The 24,624-nt window shown below is 35.1% G+C and overlaps 1 protein-coding gene across 1 annotated transcript in view; it reads right to left on the minus strand.

Moving 5' to 3' along the window:
• The window catches only part of AK9 (adenylate kinase 9), a 77,006-nt gene that overhangs the window by 39,991 nt on the left and 12,391 nt on the right, over positions 1-24,624 (minus strand). Inside the window, 12 exon segments of the mRNA XM_009893874.1 lie at positions 3,661-3,722; positions 4,149-4,263; positions 8,174-8,330; positions 9,028-9,161; positions 10,882-10,989; positions 13,011-13,164; positions 13,599-13,779; positions 13,862-14,001; positions 16,804-16,902; positions 18,336-18,410; positions 20,559-20,684; positions 21,391-21,564. Of these exon segments, the coding sequence (XP_009892176.1) occupies positions 3,661-3,722; positions 4,149-4,263; positions 8,174-8,330; positions 9,028-9,161; positions 10,882-10,989; positions 13,011-13,164; positions 13,599-13,779; positions 13,862-14,001; positions 16,804-16,902; positions 18,336-18,410; positions 20,559-20,684; positions 21,391-21,564 (1,525 nt within the window).

The following is a 24,624-nucleotide window of genomic DNA, read 5'->3' on the forward strand; positions in this document are numbered from 1 at the left end:
TTTGGGGTTTTTTTTACTATTTATTTTTTGTTGTTGTTTAAAATACCTTACTGAATTTAACACTGATAAAAAAACAAAAACATAAAATAAGACCTAAAGAGATGGGTATTGATTCAACCCTCCACCATCTGTAATATGAGAAAGGGGGGGGTTGGGATCAATATGGAAGAGGTTATAACAAATATTGATATTAACAGCTGTGAAGGACAAGCATGGGAGGTGACGGCTGGAATGATCAGCTCCAGCTACCCATTGATTTCTTGCAAGAGCTTCTGCCTAACTCGCAAGAGTAGCACAGGAGATATCATAGAATCATAGAATGGTTTAGGTCGGAAAGGACCTTGAAGATCATCGAGTTCCAACCCCCCTGCCATAGACAGGGACACCTGAGCTACAGTGACTGAGGCATAGGCATACATGTGCTTCAGTTGAGTCTGCTATACGAAGGGGGTAATCTCTGGCAGAAAAGCAGGGCTGACAAATAAAGTACAGAATATAAAGTCTTAAACCATGACAACTGTTTGCTTCAGTGGATAAGATCAATTGTATGTGATATTTTATTGCTGAAACATGGCAGGAAAGAAATATGCCAAGTTTTACCTCAGGAAGATTGGAATGAACCCACAGATCTACCTGAAGCTGTATAACTCTTCTATGATGCCTGAAATATATTCTCATGAAGTCATATAGCTGTCTGCTAGTATAAATAAATCCATGCTCATGCAAAGCTGCTGCAAAAATGCTTAAAAACAGTAAGAAATTCCTGAAAGTAATTTAACCTCAGAATAATTGTGTCAAGGGACATGAAAAAAGATGTGGGGCTCTAATTTTCAGCTAGACATTACAGGCAAGAGTTACCACATAAATTGTTTTGTTTACCTTCAACAGACATATTCAGCATTGAACTTAGCTTCCTAACTTACTTAAATACATTTGTTAAATTTACCCAAAGTGTCCTTCTCCATTTGCTTTCACTCTCATTAAGACACATGTAAGTACCTTACTTGTTACTGGAACAATTTTTTCCTTTTAAACACAAATGATGTTATAAATTTGAATATGTTTAGTCCTAAAGCAGTCCCAGTTACTTCAATTTCCCGCTGAGGTTACAAAAATTGCAATTATTGAAATGCACATTTATTTATATGAGACATCAAAAGAGCATGATTGGGGCTCTGCAGTATTTTTTTGAGTTTTCATTTTTATACCATAACTGCTATATAAAACCCCCCAAGGCTGTGAACATATAATTAATTTTATTTTTGTGAAGACGTGTCACATGGGAGAAAAGCTGCAGTCAATGTGCTGATGGTACTACATGTGAAATAAAACAGATGTCAGGCTAAGAGCAGCATGACTCAAGTGTTTTGGTGAGTCAGTATTTGATTATTGAAATCAAATGTAGGTGTAGGAAAACATGATTTTCTCTGAACAAGGACTTATCACGTGTTAAGAGCACAAGTGTGTATATGATACTATTACTTCTATCATGAATAATTGTTGTTTTGATGTACTCAGATCAAAATGAGTTAGATATTCAAAACTAAGATGAGCTTTGTTGTTTGAGACAGAGATACTAGAGTATCTGTGTAGAACTCTATTTTATACTTTAGAACGCATTCACTTTGAAAAGAGCTATATATTTTATCAGAAACTATAAAAAGTTATAACGTAGGATTTTTTAAGTTTATATGTAATTTAATGAACCCTACGAAGCTAGATTTTTTTTTTCGGAGTAGGTGAAATGTTACCTAATTAAAAATTAAAAGCATGTTATCATATTCAGTCTATCTTATACTACCTTTACGACTTAACCCTTATTACATAGAAGTAAAATAAACACCAGACTGCATAATGAAAAGAAGTGTATGTGAGACATATTGACAATACAGAACTTAAGATTGGTCATAATATTTTTCTACAGAAACCAGTATGTTTTGTCTGAAAGGAAGACAGTAATTGCAGTCTAGGCCCCCACTATTGAGAGAAAAAAAAAAAGATAATTCATGCACTTCAATTTTTAATTTCATCTCCAAGCCTTAGCTGATAATTTAGGCTATGATGGAGAAACCTTGAGGTCCCATTGCAGAGGAAGAAAATAAAGTCCCCAACCTTGTTCTTAATGTAGAGACAGATACCCATGCATGGTACTTCATCTTGACAGCAAAGCCAAATCAGACAGCAACATTCTTCTAAGAAAGTAGGCAGTGATTAAAGAAGGCAAAGAGGAAAGTACAACCCTGCAACTTTTTTGACTGTTGAGGTTTAAAAACATTGAAAAGAACTGGAATTCATTCTAAACCTCAATCCAACTGACAGAATTGTCTGAGGTGCAAAAATCCAGCCCATTTGTGACAGTTGGCTTGCCCCCAAAACCCCACTCCTCACAGATTATTCACTCTTGCCCAGGACGATTATGTTTTAATTGCTGGAAACAAAGTATAGCACAATTCTGATACAAAAGTAGGATCTTTACAGGAAATAAAGAGTGGCTAAACAAAAATAATATGTGGTTTTGTCAATACATAAAGAACCAAAGAAAGTCTTTACCCAAAATGCTTTATTAACGTTGTTATTACAGGGGAAACTTGATGTAATACACATAATTCTGTTATTCTGTTATTTTTTGTTGTTAGGTTATGTTATTAAAGGCTAATCTCCATAAGCACAAAGGAGAGGAAAAATGACATGTGGAGGAGCCCCAATAACCTAATAAGAACAAATATAACCTTGACTTGGCTCCCCTCAGGGTCATTAAAAGAGGATGATGAATGAATTGTCTGGGTGTGAGATCTATTGAGATGAGTCAGCCAGAGATGGTCTCCTTGTCTTGGGGAGATTACTGCCTACAGCGTATGAGATTCATTAATTCCTGCATTACTGCTGCCAGGAAAAGCAGTTTGGGATTGTGAGACACTTATAACATTATGAAGCATTTCTGAGAAGGACCAAAGGGAAGGAGAAGGAGGGATCAAAGTGGATTGGGGAGGAACAAACATGGATAAAAGAGTAAGATAAAAGAGTAAGAAGAGGATGAAAGGGGAAATGGGAATACATTATTGCACAGTCCTGGGGACATGGAGCTGCTGCAGCCTCACCTCTGCTGGGCTATTGTATTCAGCAATTTATAATGTATGTTGCTACCAGATTCAGCAATTATTAATGCACGTTGAGAAAGCAAATCCTGAAATAATTTCCAATCCCCTTTAATTGCTTCAGGCTGAGCTTCTTGGAGGAAGAACAGAAAATCAGCCAGTTTTATGATTTTCTTATTAGCTATTGGCTAAGTTCTAACAATGTTTTCTAACTTGTGATGGGATACAGATTTTTTGATGAGTAGGAAGTTTCAATACAGTTAATAACCCACTTATAAAACTTTCTAGAGGAGATAGAGAGTCCTGTCCTTTGGATTTATTGAAAACCATAACTGTACTGGCTGATTTAATACACTTCTCTATTCTGTAACAACTGTTAAGAATGACACATAGAAATGAGTGCCTGAATCAGTGAGGAAGCACAGATAGTAATGTAAGGTCATTTTTCTAGATGCTGAATGTAAAAAGGAAATCAAAACTGTAAAATCTGCATAAAACTGAAATTGCTAAATGATTTGAAACATATAATTAGGTAAAATAGAAGTCAAATGATACACACTCTCACCTCTCTCCTCAGCAGCCTCTAGAGATTGCTCTTCCTCTGATGTCAGTATTTCTTGCATTTTTCTGTAAGTAAGAGATTATTAATCTTAAGATATACAAATACTACTGAAGCAAGTTGTAGATATATTAAATGTAAAGTAAAGATGTGGAAATGTACTGTTGGGAATTAAAATATATTTTGGGTTGTACAAAATAAAAATATATTTTATCATCTAAAATGTTACTGTCTATTGCATTAAAAGGCTGGACTAATGAAAGGCTAATGAAAATGCATTTAGTAATCGAATCTTCTGCTACCATATTTATGGATCTAAATGAGATATTCCTCAAAGTTAACACATATTAGATTATTTCCTATACATCATAACTAGTCTTAGTATACTTTTTTAGTACATTTGTGTTAATAAATGCACTGATACCTTTAACACAAAGTAAGGCTAGCATTTTCTTGCACTTATTTTATACATTCATATATTTGGAATATTTTACCTTGCTGCTTCTTCTTCTTCTTTCTTTTCTAATGCTTCATCTGTTAGTCTTTTCAAAATCTTAGAATTAATTTCATCCCTATTTGCTAAGTATGTTCTGCGTAGTATACAGACTCCTGCAGTACAGTTATACAACAGTAATGAGTTCTATGCATCTGTATAAAACTGAAGTTGAGTTAGGAAAATTATTTAATAAATCATATACAACTTTGTTACTTCTTTTTAAAGCCAAGAAAAGGCATATATACCACTGAAATGTTATTATGCTGTTGCTTTCTAAGTTTTTAGAGCTTTGGTTTCCATTTCAAGAATGTAATAAACTGAGTCTGGGATATGGGAAGGTTATGATGAAGGCTATAAGGGGAGACAGCGCTGAAAGGATTTGTCTTATATTTCTGTATGTCATGCATTACCCTGATATTTGTTTTGTTTGCATGCGTATGAAGAAAACTATGAAGAAACAAATTAAATACATTAAAATAAAAATATAAAGAATGTACATGTCTATACTACTACAGCTGGCTGACAGAAATGAGGAATATGCTGTTCCTACTAGGAACTCTACTGACTTATTTACTTTGGCAAATAGATTTATGATATATGCCTATATGGCTGAAATCCATTTCCATCAGTGGAGTTATGCCAGTTTAGACTAGTTCAGGGAATAGCTTGCAAAGTAGTGACTCAAAATGCTGTGAAAATGTGAACTCCACAACTACATTATTATTTAAGGAACAGAAATTAATGGAAATCAAATAAAGAATAAACACGATTGCCCAAATGAAAAAAAAAAAAAAGAACAAAATGAAACAAAATAGCTAAATTCAAGGAAATATATCCATAAGCAAAAAGCTACACTTTTAGCGAAACATTACAGCAGACATTATGATCTTGCCTCTTTCACCTCACTTGATCCGTACCTGTTCCTCTAATATCTGTCATGATCACTATCATTAACTGACAAAAAATGTATTTTTATCTAAATTTGAACTGTGAGAAACACGTTACTTTATTGTTAGGAACATTGGGGTTGATTTGAAGCAGAAGATAATTTTGTGTGAATGGCTTATATTTCAAACCAACACTTTCAATTAAATGCATTTTTGAAAAAGGGAGGGTGAGTGAAAGGAATTTTTAAAAAATGTACTTGGTAAACTCATTTTTAGATAATTCTGTCTCGGTATTCTTCTGTAAAACAGTTGTGAGAGTTCTCAGTGGCTTTGCCTTTCAGTGGCATGCACTTTCACATCTTTGTGTTTTCTTACAGTATTATGAAAAGGAGCAATGCCAAACAGAATTAATTTACTTCATTATTCAGCGTCCAAATGATATTGATCTGAATTGAAGCAGCTTTAATTGTAGAATTATCATATGCAGAATGTCCAGAAGAATCACAATTACATACTGTAACTAAGAATTCTTTCGTTCTTGGGTACCAGCACATGTGCTCCTCACTTAAAGGATTCAATATTGTTTCATCTGATGAAGGATTCCAATATTACTTGATCAAATTGAGCAAGTGACCTATAAGCCTTTAGAATAATGGATAATAAATTAGCAAAGTCCTAAGTGGCTGACATGAGAATATCTGCTACTGGTATTAACCAGAAATAAGCTAGCTTGGTTGAAAGAACAATGTTCTTGTACTGTCCTGTTTTAATGCAGCTGGAAGTCTGTTAAGAAAATCTCTGTGCCAGTATTACATTTCACTTGGATTTGTTATCATAGGCTACAAAAAGTATGACTTGTATTCAATTTGCACATGACTTGTTTCAAGCTAAGACAGTAAAAATATATGGTTTATCATTTAAAGTATGTTAATTAGTTTCCTCCCACCAGTGAATGAAACTTTGAAGAAAAATAGTCATTGATTCATATGAAAGCCTGATACAGCTCCAGGGATAAAATTAAGATATAGACTCATTATCAGCTCAAATACATTAAAAATGGGAATGGTGGATTTCAAGCCTGAAATCTACTTATACATAGGGCGAAATGGGTTGTAATTAAGAAAGCAGTCTTTTTTGCTATGTGATATAAAGACTATAACAATGTTAGTTCAAACAGAGGTACCATCAAGGTTGTAAGCACAAAATTTAAGTTTCATGAAGGACCTCTCTAATGTCTAGGAAAACCTTAGATTTGTGCTTTAAAGAATCTGCCATCTATCAGACTACAGAAACAGGAGGTGATTGCATGGAAGAGATGGCTACCAAAAGTTCATATTAGAACAAGTAATTCAGAGCTAGGTTTTGAGAACTAGTGGGAATGGCAGAAGGTGTACATTGCAGGAAGGAAGCACATAATTTGAAAGCCCTAGAGAGATCTTAATTTGCAAGCCTCTGCTATGGACTTCCAAGTTCTTCCCTTCCCAAAAGAAAAAATGGGGCAGTTACTATCAGCCAGTTTTCAACATGGTTCCCATGAAGAAATATCTATTGCCAAAGAGTCTGATCTATAATAAAGCCTTTCATGGATGATGAGACAACCTTTTATTTTATCCAATTAATTCACTAATTTGTTAATTAAATTTTAATTAAGACTTTTAATTAAGATGTTTAAGGTGGTGTGAAATGTCACAAAGCTATGTGACTAAGTACTGTAGGTACTGTGGTTGAGTTGTGAGGATGATTAGCAGATCAGATGACATGCTTCTGGACACTGTATTGACATTACATTACTGCATGCCAACTACATGAATAAGGTGCTTTTTGTAGTTTTAAGAAAGGACAATGCATTGTGTCCCAGAAACTAGGTTAATGAGCATTTCAATATGCTTGAAATGTCTAGGCAGGAAAGATGAGGCATGGAAATGCAGTTTGTCCTTAAGTTCTTTCTGAAAGTATCTGAGATGAGGTCTTCTTGAATGGTAGGAACTGCAAATATGATTTTCTGACAAACAGTGAATCTAGAACTTTCTCATATAAATGTTCAGTCTGCATTTAGTCTGTATATGAGTTTGAGCCACACTAGAAGACTTTTAATTAAGATGTTTAAGGTGGTGTGAAATGTCACAAAGCTATGTGACTAAGTACTGTAGGTACTGTGGTTGAGTTGTGAGGATGATTAGCAGATCAGATGACATGCTTCTGGAATGCTTTTTTGTTTGTTTGTTTTTTTAAATACAAAAGCTGTTCTGAGTAAACTGTGTAACCTTGATCTGCTCACATTGATTTTTATATTCAGGGACAAGGGTTTGAAAACGTCTCTGGACTGATTCTAATATCGAGCAGTTACGGAGCTTTCTTAAGTATGAATAGACCTATCATTCCTTTCCTGAAGGGAAGATTCTACTACTTGAAAGACCTTTTGATAATGGACTACTTGAATAGGTGATTTGAACAATGATCAAACATTGACAGGCAAAACTTTTATCAGTGTATAAATCTGTTCAGTTTTTCATGTCTGGTACCAACTTTCCTTTCTGCTTGAAACAATAAAGTAAAAATCCCTTCCTCTGAATTCATGGGTACTAAGCAATTGTATCAATCTGGATAAGAAGTTGCTCAACAATTTTTGACCATAGGATGGGGAACAGGATACACCTGCATACAGGTATACAGGTATTTCTCCCCCACTTTTCTCTCAAGCAGAGAATGTTCATATGTATAATCTGATTTTGCAAGTGGAGAAACCAATGTGCAGGCGGGGAAATTTGTCTAGGAGCCACATCACAAGCTGGTGGCCAGCCAGACACAGAATACAAAAGTATGAAACTGTAAGAGTGCAGTGGTATTTACTGCTGGTTGCAAATAGGAGGAAACTGTAAATAGGATTATAAATAGGAGGAATTTTCTTTGCTGCTTTTGCAATGCATTCCTTTTTCAATTCTGTGTAATACCCTTAATCTAAGTTGTAAGAAATTTGGGGGACCCTTGTTGATTCTCTGGATTCTTCCTTCTCTAGACCCCTGAAACTTTATAAATGGGACATAACTACTATTTTTTCTTATAAGTGTGCTTTAAATACAGGTATCAACACAGAAACAAAGAAAAGATTAAGTTTCATTACTGTGAATTTACTAACCATCTTTTTCTGTATCCTTCAGACAGACAACAGTGTCAGGTAAAAGTCCTTTCTCTGATAAAGCTGACCAGTGATCTACTGACAGAGGGTAGTTATCCACTACCCATCCTCCTTTTTCTGGAGCACCAGGAAACCTGTCTTTGTTCTTCTTCATAAGCTGTTATAAAATGTTAGGTTCAGTAACATAAAAAGACAAAGATAGTCTGTGAGTTGTTCAAAAAGACTGCACAATACAAAAAGATTTTCTAAATGATATGATTTTTCCCTATTGTCATTTCAGATCAATAAAAAGTAAGACGTTTATAACTTTCTATGTCCAAATGCAATAAAAATATTTTAACCAAAGAGAGATTAATGTGCCAGTGTTTTTTTAAGGTTGCCTATAAAGAATTTAGATTCCAGTTTCAATAGTTACAAACCAGTGAACAAATTTAAAACAATTCAGGATTCTTGGATAAACCTTCATATGCTTTCAGACACTTGTATCTGGTATTCAGCTCTTTAATAGTGACTAAGAATATAAGAATAGGGCAAGCCTACAGTGATACTTTTCTCAGATAATTCTCCCAGCCTTTAACAATTTGTAGCCCAAGTATGTTGCAAAACAGAAATAATTTGTATTATTTATATATGTAGTAGTTAATAATATATGTAGTAGTCCTCAATAGATTTGCCTTTGATGATCTTGCTCAGTCTCTCGTCAGTTCTCGTCAGCTGTGTAAGCTTTCAGACTATGTGATATAAGCTAAACTGATCTTTTAAATGGAAAAATTAAGAACATATATTGACAATGTAGAAACCGTTACAGGTTGCCCTTCGAAAAAAAGTGCTTTCCTACTTCGTACTTGTTTTACCTCTGCAATAGCTCTCTCCAGTACTTCAGCATATATTTCAGGTGCCAGGGTAACTTCAGAGACTGATGCACTTTTCATGGCTTCTTCTACCATTGCTTGAACTTCTGGGTGGTCAGCAGTTACCTCTGACATTCCTAACAATATAGATTTTTAAAAGCGCTTCACAAAAATTCTGAAATACTTATTTCCTCTGGTGAGGAATAACTGCTAGGCAATTAAATCCAGCTGCTTCACAACTACAGTGCAGTAGTCATTTTAAGCAATATTACACAATCATACTGAGAAAGGATCAAATAGCAGTTCTTCTGAATGCAGTTTTAGAGGGTATTTCATAAAGATAAGTTTTAAGATCTTGGTTTTCTCTCTCATTAAAAAACCCAGACCTTTTTAACTGTACAGTATTTTCTACCACTAAGTGAAATATTATTTCAATATGAATGGAATTAAACTTGTGTGCTAGAACAATCAGGCACCTGCAGCAACTGCAGAAAATTGATTTGATTTCTCTTTGATTCTTAAATCAAAAGGTTGACCAGATTAATTTAAAAATCAATACAAATCATAGATCAAGTCAGTATATTGTCAACAATCAAAAAGCCTGCATTCCCGAGGATGCACAAAATGTTCATATTGAATCCATATTTTGTTAATAATTGCTGACACAACAGACTAATTGTTTAAACATTTTGTTAAGATACACAGAATTAGTTCACAGTTTACATACTAATTTGATAAAATTTGGTGAAGGACTGTTTTAAGCAACTACAATAGCTACTATGTGAAGAGTATAATTTGGAATAAATGCCATATTTACTTTCTGTAATTATGCCAAGATTTTTCACTGATTGTGTTGATACTTTTTACATGCACAAATTTACACATTATCAGGTTATTTTTGCCAAATTACAAGCTCCCTGGGAAAGGAACAGTATCTTAGTAAGTGTTTCCATTCTGCAAAAAACCTCAATGCAACCCAAACCTAAACCCAAACAGACTTTACAGTTATCATAGCTAAAGACATTGTATTCTGCTTCTCCAGTTCAAGAAATAGATCTTTCTCTAGTGCTGTCTTCAATATCTTTTGCTGCTATAGAATGCCATAAATTAAAGGAAGAATATAGCATTTTTTTTTTCTTTAAAAAGACAAAGAAATTTGTAAATTTCTCACAATCCACATTTATTTCACTTCCATTTTAGATCCTTATAAATATATTTCATTAATGTCCATTAATTGAAGCTACCTAATAGTCTGTCTTCCTTGGTTGAGATGAAAGGTCAGTCTGTTATGTATGAAAAAAATACTACTATTTGTAAACCGTGTCAGGCTTACAGACATATTTCATTTGTTTCAGTATATTTCAACAGGTTAATTAAAAGTTAGCATACTTTCAAGTCTCTCACATTCAAGTGGAAAAAACTCCCACTCCTGAATTCAGTTCCTCTCTTCACTTATTTTTTTTGGCTTGTGTGTGAATTAACACCTATTTGCCTTATCTATTAAAAAAATCTGAAACAATTTTATGCTATAAAAAGATACATAAGTGAAAATACCAAACTTTTCATCAAAATACATGCTTAGCTCCTATAAAGGTCAGTGGGAGTTTTTTCCCCTGGGCACTAACGTGGTATTAATGGGTTAATATCTTTCAATGACAAAATTAACCATTTCATTTTAGGTTTCTCAAAAGAACAGTATCAGCAGCAAAGAAAAAAATTTAAAATAGTCTTACAAGTGTAAGGGAGGAAAAAAAAGATTATCTTTCACTTTTTAATTTTTAATTTCAAATTTTAATTTGCAATTCACACTGAAGGCATGGAATGAGTTGCTTAAAATAGCCAAGATTTACTTTTTACCTTTTTGTATGATGGCAGATTTGATTGTACTCCCCTCGTCCAAGTTTATTCCCTCTTTGGTTTTAGTGGTTTCTTCAGAATCATGTGCTTCTTTGACACTAGTATCTTCTTGCAATTCTCCTATAGTTATGAAATCATATTCAATTCATAGAAAACTAGATTGGTAGAAAACCCTTTTATACAAATACTTCACCACAAAATCCATCTGACTAAACCAGCTACATGTCAGCCTGCTTTTCATCTACAGCCTCCCAGTCTGTGGAATCCCCCAACACACCTCCTAGGAATCACAAGCAATTTTCCAGCCCTAGTGAAGGTAAGACAGAAATGGCTCTCTAGCAGTACCAGTTTTTATATGTCTGTTTCTCCCCTTAAAAGAAAAGAGATCAGAAATATGACAAAAGCCAGAAGAGTTGAAAAATACACATGTCCTGAACACTTCTTCGGTTCAACAGATTTAATACCCTCCCCTATTTTCCCCCCAAACAGAACAATGTGGTTCTGTTTGAGCACACTAACAAAATGGGACCCTCTGAGCACTTATACATTACCTTTTTAGTTTGAATCAGAAGAATACGTTTTATGTGACTCTCCTGATCCTTCCCATGCTTTGGTAAACATGGCAAAGCGGTCTTGGAACATGCAAACTGATACCTTCCAAATGCACATTTACTATGCTGAAACCATTAAGTGTTCAGCCCTTGAGATCTCAATACAGCTAGTCCTCCATGCATGAAATGGATATCGAGTCTTTAGCACCAACTGTTTCAATCTCCTGACCTACTCTGACAGTAGACAGAGACCCTGCAGACTTCAGTGGAGTTTCATAGCCTCACTGTCTATCCCTGAACTGGACTTGGGAGCACTCAGGACAGTCAGGGGGTCGTTTACCTAGTTAAACTGATCTAAGTCTTTTGCATAATTTTTAGTGATTCTCTGTAATTCTCTCAAAAGGCAGAATTTACTGGGTAATTAACTAAATGTTAGGAATAGGAAATACTTTCTGGGACAGTTACCTCTAGATCTAGATTCAAGCTTCCAAAAATAGTTAATTTCCCCTTCAAAGCTTTCTTACTCTCTATGACAATTTATATCCTTCATCTGTTTGTAGTTCTGTTTTGTAATAAAATTGTTTGAGCTCTCCAAGGTTATTAATTAGGATTAAGTTCTCATTAATCCTAATATCATTTCACATACCTGTCCTCATTTGCATAGCCAGGACTCTGGAACATAACACTGTTTAATGGTTTCAATTTTGGTGTCATAGTTCACCATTATTCTTACTGCAACGCCAATGGTTTTTGTATTGCTGTCAGCTCTATGTTTTGCAGCACCAGAGAAATATACTGACTTCTTTTTAGATATGTGTCTACTCATGAGTAAGTCAAATACAGTAATTCCTTGCTTAGTTGAATAAGGCAAAATGGTCTGATTGTCCATTTGAATCATAACTAGAGGTAACTGGAAAGGGCAGTCATAATTCAATGGAAAATTTTCATTTCAAAATCAGTAATTTTGAAAAAAAAAAACCACAAAACCCACAAAATTTCCTGCAAAAAGAAAATCCAAATTTTGTTTAACAGGTATTAAAAGAACATGTTATTTTCACCTTTTCAAAATATTTTCTGAATTCATCAAGCTGCAAAAACCCTGGCAGCTTTAGAAATCTAAATGTGACCAGAGGTGGAAAGTCTTGTGAATGTGCCATCTGAGAGAGCATATTTGGAAGAATGCTCCAACATGAAAAATTTGTATATTATGGGTTCACATCAGCCCAGCTGACAAGCTGCTCTCTTGAAGAAAATTTCAATTTTGCAGAGATTTAACTTATCAGAAAGTCATTCAAATGGAAAGTTTCCAACCAGTATCAGTCAGAACCAATTTCTTCTTTCAAAAAGAGCTCAGAAAACTCTTTCTTACAGACAGCCCTCGACTTCAGAGGATTTATATATAATATCAAAACTACTGAATTCTACTCAGCTATTCCCTTCACTGCATGTTCTTTTAGTTCATATTTAATGCACAACAACCATAACAACTTCTGTAGTATTTTATAAGTTGAAATGATAGCAACTGCTTCAGTTAAATAACCTAAAAAAATTAAGATAGCTTCAAAGACCGTGGAACACCTTATTCACCTGATTCGTTTGACTGTTTTTCTAATTCCAACCTATTTTTTACTGCTGTGATAGCCTTTTCTACTGTATCCCTTCGCAGTTGCTCAATGTTTTCTTCTCTTGATGCTTCCATATGGGGTTGAATGAGTTTGGCCATATCAAGAACCTAGTGAAATGATTTGAAAAAATAAAAATATCACAGAAGAGAAATATAGCATCTGATCCAACTTCTATGCAATGAAATTAATTTGGAAAAGCTTTGCAAATTTCAGAAAAATTTACATATAATTCAATTTCAGGGGGTTTATTTTGTGGAAAAAATAATTTCTAATTTGCATTTACATTTAATTACCTTAGATACAGAAGTTATTCATAATATTCTTATGCTAAGACAAATAACTGACACAAATATTTGTCTTACATAAGAGGGTAAATAAAAATATTTTTGAAATTAGCTACTTTAATATAAATTAATGTCACTAAATTACTATGTTTCGTCTGTAATTTGTGTGTTAGTAACACAACAGGAATAAGAATGTGCTTAACTGATTCCCAGGCTCCAGCTGATACCCTTGTTACATAAGACATTTATAAACCTACCTTTCCTTTATATTTGTGTGCAATTAGATTACAAATAGTTGTTCTTCCAGAGAATGGAGGGCCAAATACTAGTACTTTACAAGGAGGAAGTGGCATTGGTGGTAACAGATAAGGCCGTGGATTCAACATAAATGTTTTCAATGCCTCTGGAGATGACAGTACATACATTTTACCTAGAAAACTTAAAACAGAAAAGAAGTTAATAGATATAGACAGTTATCTTATAAAACAGAAATAAAAATAAAGTGGCAAATTCTGCTAACCTGACAGCCAAGTCTGGGTTTCCCATTATAATATCACCTTCCTTTAAAGCCACAGGACATGCTTGCCCCCACCTGCTTCTACGCCATCGGTATCTGTGTGCTATTAGTTCGTAAGATGACAGAACCCGGAAAAGTTCATCCTGTTTATTAAAACAGCAATAACAGCATATGTAATTTTTGTCTGAAGCTACGTATGCCTTGTTCTTAGCCTTTTTTGAATATTTTATTGGAAAAGAAACAAAAAAAAAGAAACCTACAGAATCACAGAATTTTCAGAGTTGGAAGGGACCTCTAGAGATCATCTAGTTCAACTCCCCTCAGGATTGCCTAGAGCACGTTACTCAGGACTGCATCCAGGCGGGTTTTGAAAATCTCCAGAGAAGGAGACTCCACAACCTCCCTGAGCAGCCTGTGCCAGTGCTCTGTCACCCGAACTGTAAAGAAGTTTTTTCGTGTGTTGGAATGGAACTTCCTATGTTCCAACTTGCACCCATTGCCCCTCGTCCTGTCACTGGGAACCACTGAGAAGAGTGTGGCTCCATCCTCCTTCAACCCACCCTTTAGATATTTGTAAGTAGTAATAAGGTCTCCCCTCAGCCTTCTTTTCTCCAGGCTAAAGAGTCCCAGCTCTCTCAGCCTTTCTTCATAAGGCAGATGCTCCAATCCCTCAATCACCTTGGTTGCCCTTCGCTGGACTCTCTCCAGCAGTTCCCTGTCCCTCTTGAACTGGGGAGCCCAAAACTGGATGCAGTATTCCAGTTGTGGCCTCACCAGTGCCGAGTAGAGGGGGAGAATGACCTCCCTCGACCTACTAGACACACTCTTCCCTATGCAGCCCAGGATTCCATTGGCCTTTTTGGCAGCAAGGGCACACTGCTGGCTCATTGACAATTTACTATCTACCAGGACCCCCAGATCCTTCTCCTCAGAGCTAGTTCCCAGCAGGTCCACCCCTAACCTATACTGCTGCCTAGCATTTTTCCTCCCCAGGTGCAGGACCCTGCACTTGCTTATGTTGAACCTCATTAGGTTCCTATCTGCCCAGCTCACCAGCTTGTCCAGGTCCCGCTGGATGGCAGCGCGGCCCTCTGGAGAGTCAGCCACCCCTCCCAGTTTGGTATCATCAGCAAACTTGAGGATACATCACACTTCTTAAAAAATTTTTAAAAAATCCGTATTTCCGAATTGTAGGTCAATTTTAAAGAGACTGTTTAGTTTTTCAATTTTATTTAATAAAAGCAGTACTTTATAAAGTTCCTGTAGGCTTCATTTATTATTTTCAGAAGCTTAAAAAGATAAAGAGGTACAAATCAGCCATATATTGAAGATAACAGAAAATGGCCAAGATTTCTTCTACAGGTGATGAAGAAAGGACCATGGTCTGTGTGGGGGAATAGCAAGGCCAAAATATCTCTTTTAGGTATACAGAAATGTCATGTGATAGAAGTAAGTTTAGTAGACCTTTTACAGCTGGTGAATAGTGAGTGAATCCTAAAGTTTATGGTGACTCTAAATTATTCAGAATAAAACAGACAAGTGCTGGCTGTGAAGAACTGAATTTAGGAAGCCAGCCATTAAAATAGCTGTTTTACACAGAAAATGATGTGTTGTCATTGACTGTCACTACTCAGGAATAGAATACATGCATCCATGAAAACATCTGGTCAATGCCCAAATGCAGTCAGAAAACCAACCTGAATGTTAGGAATGTTTAGCAAAGACAGAATAGAAGATAAAGGTGGTTTATTATTGTATAAATCCTGCTATCATCTTTACTGCTATTTAAATTATGCTACCCTAACTCAAAAAGTACACGGTAGAATTGGAAAAATTTCAGAAAAAGGTAATATGACTGACCAATCACACAAAAAGATTTTCATGTAAGAAGAAATAATATTAAGTGGACTGGAACTCTTCAGCCCAGGAACAAGACAGCTGCGTAAGAATAGGACAGAAGTCTGAAATCATGAGCTATTAAAGGGCAGATACAGAGAACAAAACTAGTTACTGACTTGCGTATCAACACCTAGAGGACACTGAGCTAAAAGGTGGCAGGTTCAACACAAAGGGAAACAACTCTGTATGTAATGTCCAGTTAAGCTGTAGAACTCCTTGCCCCAAATACTGTGGATGCTAAAAGCTTACACACAAACTAACACAAACACACAGACTAACTAAATAATAAATATAGATGACCTCTGACATTTGTGAATTTATAGATGACCTCTTCACTTGTGAATTTGTCGGGGACTGAGAAAACAGAAAAGTGAAAGGTGGGGTGTTTCTCTGAAAATGTATAGTGGGGTCTCCCAGTTACAGTACTGTTCATATATTCAAAGTTTTGTTTAAGAAATAGGAAAGATGACTGCAAGTGAATATATGCGAAGACATTTATGCAAAGACTTCTGTTTTTCAGTTTTAAGGGACACAAATTACAATTGTCATGATTCAGAACAATTCATCACTAGCTTGTCATGTTCCAATTAATTACAGAAAATAAAATGTATGTGATTTCAGCTATGCAGGATGTTGCTAAATTTGTATTAGCATGCTGCTTCTTGTTCAGGAAGAGAGTAAAGACTGAGCTAAGATTCAGCTGCTGAGGTTGTTATCCTTTGGCTAAAATTTCTTTATTTTCCTGGAAGGAATTAATTCTTCCTTTATTGTTAAAGCAAACATTTTGTTCAAAATTTTATTATAATTACCTAACTTTTTTTTTTTTTAATGACAGACTTTTTTCTTTTTGTACACTTTTAAGTGGATTTCCGTCCCAGAATTATCATAAATTCACATTTCTGGAAAATCAAGGCTCAAAAAATGCCTTATTGCATGGTAAAACAAACTGGTTGCTGTGAAACAAAGATGTTATAAGCTTACAGAAGAAAATACAAAATATTTTTATAATTATTACAGTCAATCACATTTTAGAAAAGCACACTTACATTTTCCAGTCCCTCCAGTGTTTCTTCTTGCTGACTTTGAAGTCTAGTTATAGGAGCTCCATTTCGAACACCCAGAGACTGAAGTCGAACTACCAGAGACTGAAGAGAAAATAACTCTTGACTTAGTACTACTCAGAACTGCTTTTGTGATCCGAAAGGACCCCTAAAGCATCTTTGAAATTGTAACTTATTATTTTTATAATGGCTACACATACACTAAGGCCCAGTTTCTAGCTTGGAGTCAAGCTAGTTATTGAGCTGAGATTTAACAAGCTATTTGGTAGATAGAGTCAGTGCAAAATGCTGAACTACAGCCTTTATATCTCCTCATTGTGTTGTGAATCCCAAGCCTTCTTAAGGAACAGGCTGTGAAGGATTCTTTCCCACAAAGTAGTGGAAGTACTCAGAATAGCTCCAATGTGAAAACGAGGAAAGTGTCTTCAGGAGATGAGATTATGCACACTCAGAAGTAATACAGCTTTGCGTAATTTATTTAAAAAGATACGTAAACCAGACGTCTGCCAACGAGAATCAGATGATATTAATTGAAGTATTTGCTGAATGTAATCTTGCTTGAATGCAAGTGTCCTTTAAATGAAAAAGCAAATTTTGACTTGTTTAGACTAGTTTCATAATAGGTCTTTGCCTTACTTATAGGTAAAATGATTGGAATCATTACACAGCTTGTTTGCCTTTACTATAAATCTTCTGTTGCAATGTTCACAAACAGATTGTAAATGAGGAAATTTTATGTTCCATCTCTGCAAAATTAATGTTTTTTTTCTCTCCGTAGGACTACTCTTGGTAGTAAAGTTAAGCATAAATTTAAATAATACTTACACAATTGTAATTGACTGAATTTGTTTCAAACAACGGAGGGGAAACTGCAGGAGCAGCTCATTCCCTACATTGTCAAAGACAATCTCTCAGTTCATTTTCAACCCCATACTTTAGGTTCTGATTTAAAGCAACTATTATTTTTGAGGCAGACAATAAGATTATTTATCTTCAAATTTTATCATTGCGGTTTTTTAATAGGGAGAATGAGTTTCTATGTTAAGACCTAAAAAGCTAGACACAAGCACTCAGAATTGTTAAAAGAATGAAGTGTCTTGTATTACACTGTGAAACAATAACAAAGCTCATAAACATTCTGCCATCTTTTTAGACATCAGGACAAAATAAGCCAATTCTGTAAATACATAATACTGAAAGTGTGTTGTCATGTTAATAATGATATTTTACACTAATCCACAAAATAAAGAGGTTAAAACCAGATGAATACAATACAAAAGAGTTTGTAGCCTGCCTGAAAATATGTAACATATATGTAAGCCTGGAAGTGGTGCAGTGAATCTTATAAGTGTTTTAATAGAGCAGCAAAAGTAAGCATTTCAAAGGTCATTCTAATAGTAATTAAATGAGTTTCATACACAACTTAAAATTTTGCCAACACATTACTTAAAAAAGCAATCCACAGAATTGAGAAATTGTCTTCTAGTGGAGGTTAACTAAGTTGGTGCATAGCTTACTACAAAGAGGTCATCTGGTTGCTGATTTCCATCCAGTTCAATAAGATATTGATAATCTTGTTCAGCCATCAAGTCCTGTTTAATAACAGACATACTCATCAACAGAGTATAGATAACCAGATAATAACATTGAAGCTCATTCTGCTCCTATACATATCAAAGGTTGGACTCCTGTGGATTTCAGCAAAACCAAGATTCATTGTACTGATGACTTATAAAATCTTCTGGAGGGAAACTTTTAGTTGGTGGTGGATAAATACAAAGAGAATTCCAAAATCAGAATTACAATGGGTTCAGAAAAAAAATTAGATATCCTAGCTCAAATGTGAGACTGCTACAAAGTATCTAGTAATGTTTTGTGTATGAATTCAACTTCTAGTTGTCTAACTATCTTAATTCTCTGCTGGAAAATGGTGACAATGTCAATTAACAGATTTCTTGGCAATACCAGCCATGAGACAAATGTTTTCATTTTGGTCCTGACTTTGAGTTTCTGTAAAATATGAGCAATATATTTGATTTTTCTTATTTTCAATTTTCCCATTAGTGAACAAGATACTAGACTAAAATAGATACCCCATGTCCGTTGTTAATGTCTCTGTCTGAGGACTGATAACACAAATTCTGTTCCTGACAGATGTTGGTTTAACCTCAGCTCTGAAAAAGCATAGTGAAAGTGACTTTACAGCTTTCTACGTAATCTATTCCAGTTCTTCACTACACTTATAGTCAGAGTTCATTTCCTTGCATCTAGTCTAAGTCGTCTATGCTATGAATTAAATTATTTGTCCTATCTTTGGTAGAAAGAGATAATAACTAATTACTTCTTTCTAATACACTTCCACAGAGAAGACAATAGTTTGTGTTTCTCTTATATACAATGGTCTTATTAGTACATCCATAATATTTGCTTTTGTACAATAGCAGCACATTTATTAACTCAGTTTATGGTTAACTAAAACTCCACAGATTGCAGACTGTCTGCAGTACTGAAGTCTATCCAATTATTTCACGTTGTAGTTGTTCATTAGGTTTCCTCCCTAACTGTAATACTTCACACTTATTTTTGCTCAATTTCAGCCTAACAACTTACCGAGAAATCAGTCTGTTCTCCAAAGTTCTTTCTATCTAGCTATCCTAGTTCAGTGCAAACTGCACATCTTATAAGCTTTTTTTCCAATTTCATCATCTCAACCTCTACCTGGGCCAATGATAGACCCCTATGTTCTTTTAACGTATTAGTGGACCACTAAGTATATTCACTCATACATTCATGATTAGTGAAGCCTAAGTAAGACATACCAACTAGTGGAACATGTTGAAAGTGTTGAAGCTTGGCGTACATCCTAAAGTAATTTAATCTAAACAACTTTCCATTAGTTTGCTGAAGAGAAATCCCTGTGAGACTGTATAATGATTAAAGATATCACATTTTCTGCTTTCCCCTTAACAGGCTTGTTACTCTAGCGAAGAACATTATACCAATTTTTACACAATTTTATCTATAGGTTTATTTAATCCATAGGGAAAATGAAGGGCATAAATAAACAGTAATTGTCAAGGGCACAGCAAACATGAGGCTTTTCCAGTTGCTTGTACCAGGAGATTAAAAAAAAAAAAAGAAAAAAGAAAAGAAGGAATTATTGCTTTGGACCTATTCTGGGTTGTTTTCTTTTCTTTTGGGGGGTGGGGTGGGAATATACATAGTAAATCCGATTTTCCTGAACACAACAAGGAAAGAAAAAAACAATGTCACAGCTGCAAAAATTAAATAGGTGATAAAGCAAACTGATGGGCCAATTATTTTGTATATAAATCTGCATGCAATGAAGCAGGTGAGAAAGGGAATCTGTAGGAGTGGAAGACAATGGATGCAAAGAGCAGATTTCTCATGGGATTGCATGCTAGAACGGACTCTGGTAATAGTGACGATACACTGGGCTCTTCAAATATTTCGCTTCCTAGATTAAGGAATTGTCTGTGGTGGGAGGCATAGTTTCACTTTTAAAACTCAAAGCAGATTAATTTATCTTGACTACAGAGTAGAAACAATACCTGACAACTTTGTATCATTGATTTCAGTATGAATTTCAAAACTTGGGGATATGTTGTAGCGCCCACCTCCATACAATAAATTTCAAACTAAAACTAAAAATAAAATAGTGCAAGATATTTTAAACAACCTTTTGTTATGCATAATCATAATATTTTGCTTTTTCTTACTTCTAAAGGATGAAGCATTATATCTTTATATGTTCCAACTCTTTCCTTTGCATTTTCAAGAGTATCTTCAGGCCTCTGTACTAATTGATGCAAAAATTCTGACATCGTAAGTGGATCTTCTGCAGTCTGCAGAGTGAAAAGATAAATATTTCAAGATACAGAAATAAACCAATGTACTAAACTAATTTTTGTCTTTACTCAAAGGTAAATAAAGTAGTTTCCCAGAGTATTGTAATGAGTATTAGCCCAGTGATTGCTGACCGTGATCCTATTCTGATGAAGTGCAGTTTCTGCAAATTGAGAGGAACGTGCCTAGAACTTGCATTGATAAGTCTCTGGCCAGCATTATAAACCAGAACAATTCAGCCTGAATTCAAAATTAATACCTTCATGAAAAAGAAAGAAAATGCATTTTCAGTAGACTAACACCAAAACCAGAAAACAAGCAAGTATGCTGCAAACGCTAGTAAAACTTGCTACAATAAACAAAAATTTAGAACTCTTATTTGCTTAGACCAAGAAACAGACAATATAGGGATTGTTATCCCGATACACCCTTTTAACTTACAGAAAGAAACAGTACAGTGACTCCTGAGTTAGAGACGGAATCCACGTTAAGCTATAGAATAATCACCATTTGCTGTCATTTAAACCTACCATTTAAATATTATTCCACATCTCTTAAAGTAGAACAGAAACTGAATTAAGATTAGAGTTCAGCAAAATTAATTCATAAAGTATTATTCTGATATTTCAGAATATTGGAATTTGTTCTGCTTTGTCTAGAGTACATTATAATACTTTGCACTCTTTAGAAATTAGCAATATTTACCTCTTCTTCTTCCTGCTCCTCATCATCTTCTTCATTCTCTTCTTCATGCTGATCTTTCTCTTTCTTACGCTTTTCAATAACATCAGGATCCCACTGGTTCCTCTGATATACCTGCCCTGAATCAGGGTGTTGCCTTTGTCCTGATATTCTTTGGCATAAGTCATAGTCTGAACACTAGCAAGGAATAATTAAAAGGAAATCATGTGTTTATTGTACTGCTATAATAATATTATTTTCATGACACTGCAGAATGGTGGGTAGGAGTCTGTTTGGCAAATATTCAGATTCATAAACAACTTCTCCAATAACATTCTGAGTAAGCACAAAATTTTCACAAGCAGCAAATATTAAAGAAAGACTTGCATAGTTTTTCCGCACCAGCATTTGACATTCCATACCAGGGGTGTAGCCACTACTTGAGCACATTTTACCATGCAAGTTATACCTTGTGATATAACAAGTGTAGGTGTAGTTTATAGATAAAAGTATTTTGCAGACAGGCTTGTGATTGCTCTTGCAATTAATGTCAAAGTGGTTTGGACTTGAGCTAGATTAAGTCAATTTTACTAGGTGCCTCTGACCTCTTAGAGCTTCACTATTACCCAAAAGCATAGTGGCCATTGTGTCAGAGGCTAAAGGAGTTCAGCAGTTTGGAGCTCTGGAAGAGTAAGCAACAGTCTTTCCATAAAGCCCTGCAGACACAAATTTAGTCTAATATTAAACACAGATAAATCTGAATGTGGTCTGTGGTGGTAAAATTATTAATATTTAAGATTTGAAAGGTCTGCCTAACAAGTTTATCCTAACCAAAACATTCCTAACTAAAACTTTCCTAACTAAACATCGTAACTAAAACATTTACCCTAACTAAAACATTCCACTAGAAGCTAACAGCCCGTGACTGTTTCCACCTCTACTTCTGAGCTAAGATAATACTGGATTTGTGACTCCTATAGGTTCCACTGAGACCCTTCTTTCTACATTGTCCTATTACCTACTGTTTGATTCCTCCTTAGAATTGTGGCTGTTAGCAAGCTACTTAAGGAGTCCATCCATTCCAGGGATGTATACCTGACTTTGCTAACATGGAAAGGATTGTTTTTCCTCACCTTTTTCTTTTTTTTTCTGAAACAAAAAGCTGGTTGGGTCTCTGCAACCACTTGGCAGAGAACAGGGAAGCAGAGAGGGAGGTGCTGTCTGAATGTTTGCTCACTATGATCAAAGTTAATAAAGCTTCTGTCTGACCCGTCCAAAATTGTACTTGCATTAATACGCCCCAGATCTCCAACAGGTCTTAAGACGGGTATCTTAAAATTCTCCTATGGAAGAATTGGGGGTGGAGCACAACAAAAAATAAATAATTATTCTTCCTTTCTAAATCACTAACACCTACTTTTCAAACATATATGAAAAGCATAAGATAACAAGAAAATATTGTAGGTGTTAAGGTCAAATTGTTACAGAAATGGAAAATTGATTTATACAGAAAATACAGATCTTTTGAAATCACATTGCAAGCAACAGGCACACTACACTTATTTCCTGAGGTATCCCTTGAAGTATTACAATATTTCAGGATATTTCTATAATTCTATGGTGAGTCATACAGGAGACATGACTGCTATATGACAGCACATTTTGAAATAGGGAAGGAGAAATTTGATCAGATATGATTCTTTTTTCAAAGGTGCATCTTCTGTCCTTTTTCTTGGAGAGACAAAAGCTCTCTAAATTGGTCTGCTAATAGCAGTATTTCATTAGTCCCAGAGTTATCTAGAATCTCCCTTCTTTGTTTCTTTTTGATATACTGAAAATAGTTATAATTCTGACATATTTGTGAAAACGACTTGAACCCACTGAAATCAAAGGCAAAATTATTCATTTGACTTTGGGGCAGGTATTTTTAATGAGCATTACAGTCTCACTTTTCTTCCCAGAGAAGAAGATGATGTAACTACATGAAGTCGAGAATTCTGTTTTCTTTCTTCTGTAGTTAGTATCCCTCTTCTATTTGTACTGCTGTGCATGAAACTATACAATACATATTCTCAAGAACTTACTATCTAGTATTAAAACAAAGACTGACTTTCTGTAGCTGAAAAAATCAAAGCTTCCTGAAAAGTAGCACAAAAATATGTTTCTCTGATGTTTTAAGATTTTTCCATGAGCAAAATAAAATAGTTTTAAGGTAGGCTTTCACAAATTTTCATTATGCATGGTCAAACAAATTCAGTCTCAAAAGTATGGAATGTGAAGAACCTTGTCATTACAACAAACACAGACTTAAATCCGGCAAAGTGATAGACTAGGTCCATGCACTGAAGCTTAGCATCTGACAAATCACATAGATATGACAACTAGAATCAAAATCCCAATGAGAATGGAGCACAACACCAGAAGATGATTTTTCAGAATTGCTTTGGCAGCTCATTCTGCACATACAGAGTAAAAGATGGAAATAATCTAGATGATAATAAATAAAACATCGCAAGAGGAAAGGCCTGAACCCTTATTCATGATTATAGATGTTGTTACTTTGTCTGCATGGAGTCTGGTAAAGTTTGGTGTGGGACAGCTAGTATTTTCCCAGCTGTTGCTGGGCACAACCTGGAGAACAGCACAGGCCTAGGGCCTTTCCCAGCGTGCAGTTTGGACTATCTGACTAACAAGACAGGTTAGCTGTGTTCTGCCAAACCAGCTGGCCTGATGACTGAAGAGTCACTCTTGCCTTGTTTTATTTACTAATGTGGACATAGCCAACAAATCCATTATTTTAAGTTACACTGAGAAAATCCTCTAATACTACACTAACAATGATTTAAGTTTCTCTGGTTATATCACAGTCACTTTTGTGAAGTATCTAGTATGTCACATTACTACTCATGAAGAAATGGAGGTTTGTAAATGAGATGAATAATGACTAAGAAGCAGTTTCACAATTAGTGAGTGAAAAAAGAAAAAAGAATTTGCTTTCTAACTTCCATATATGGAAGTTCCATATATGGAGTTGCAAACTCTGCTGAGGCACATAGAAAACAAGGAGGTGATTGGTGACAGCCAGCATGGCTTCACCAAGGGCAAGTCATGCCTGACAAATTTGGTGGCCTTCTGTGAAGGGGTTACAGCGGCAGTGGACAAGGGAAGAGCAACTGATGTAATCTACCTGGACTTGTGCAAAGCATTTGACACCGTCCCACATGATACCCTGGTCTCTAAATTGAAGAGACATGGATT

The sequence above is a fragment of the Charadrius vociferus genome, unplaced genomic scaffold (genome assembly GCF_000708025.1).
Source record: "Charadrius vociferus isolate BGI_N301 unplaced genomic scaffold, ASM70802v2 scaffold129, whole genome shotgun sequence".
Lineage (NCBI taxonomy): Eukaryota > Metazoa > Chordata > Aves > Charadriiformes > Charadriidae > Charadrius > Charadrius vociferus.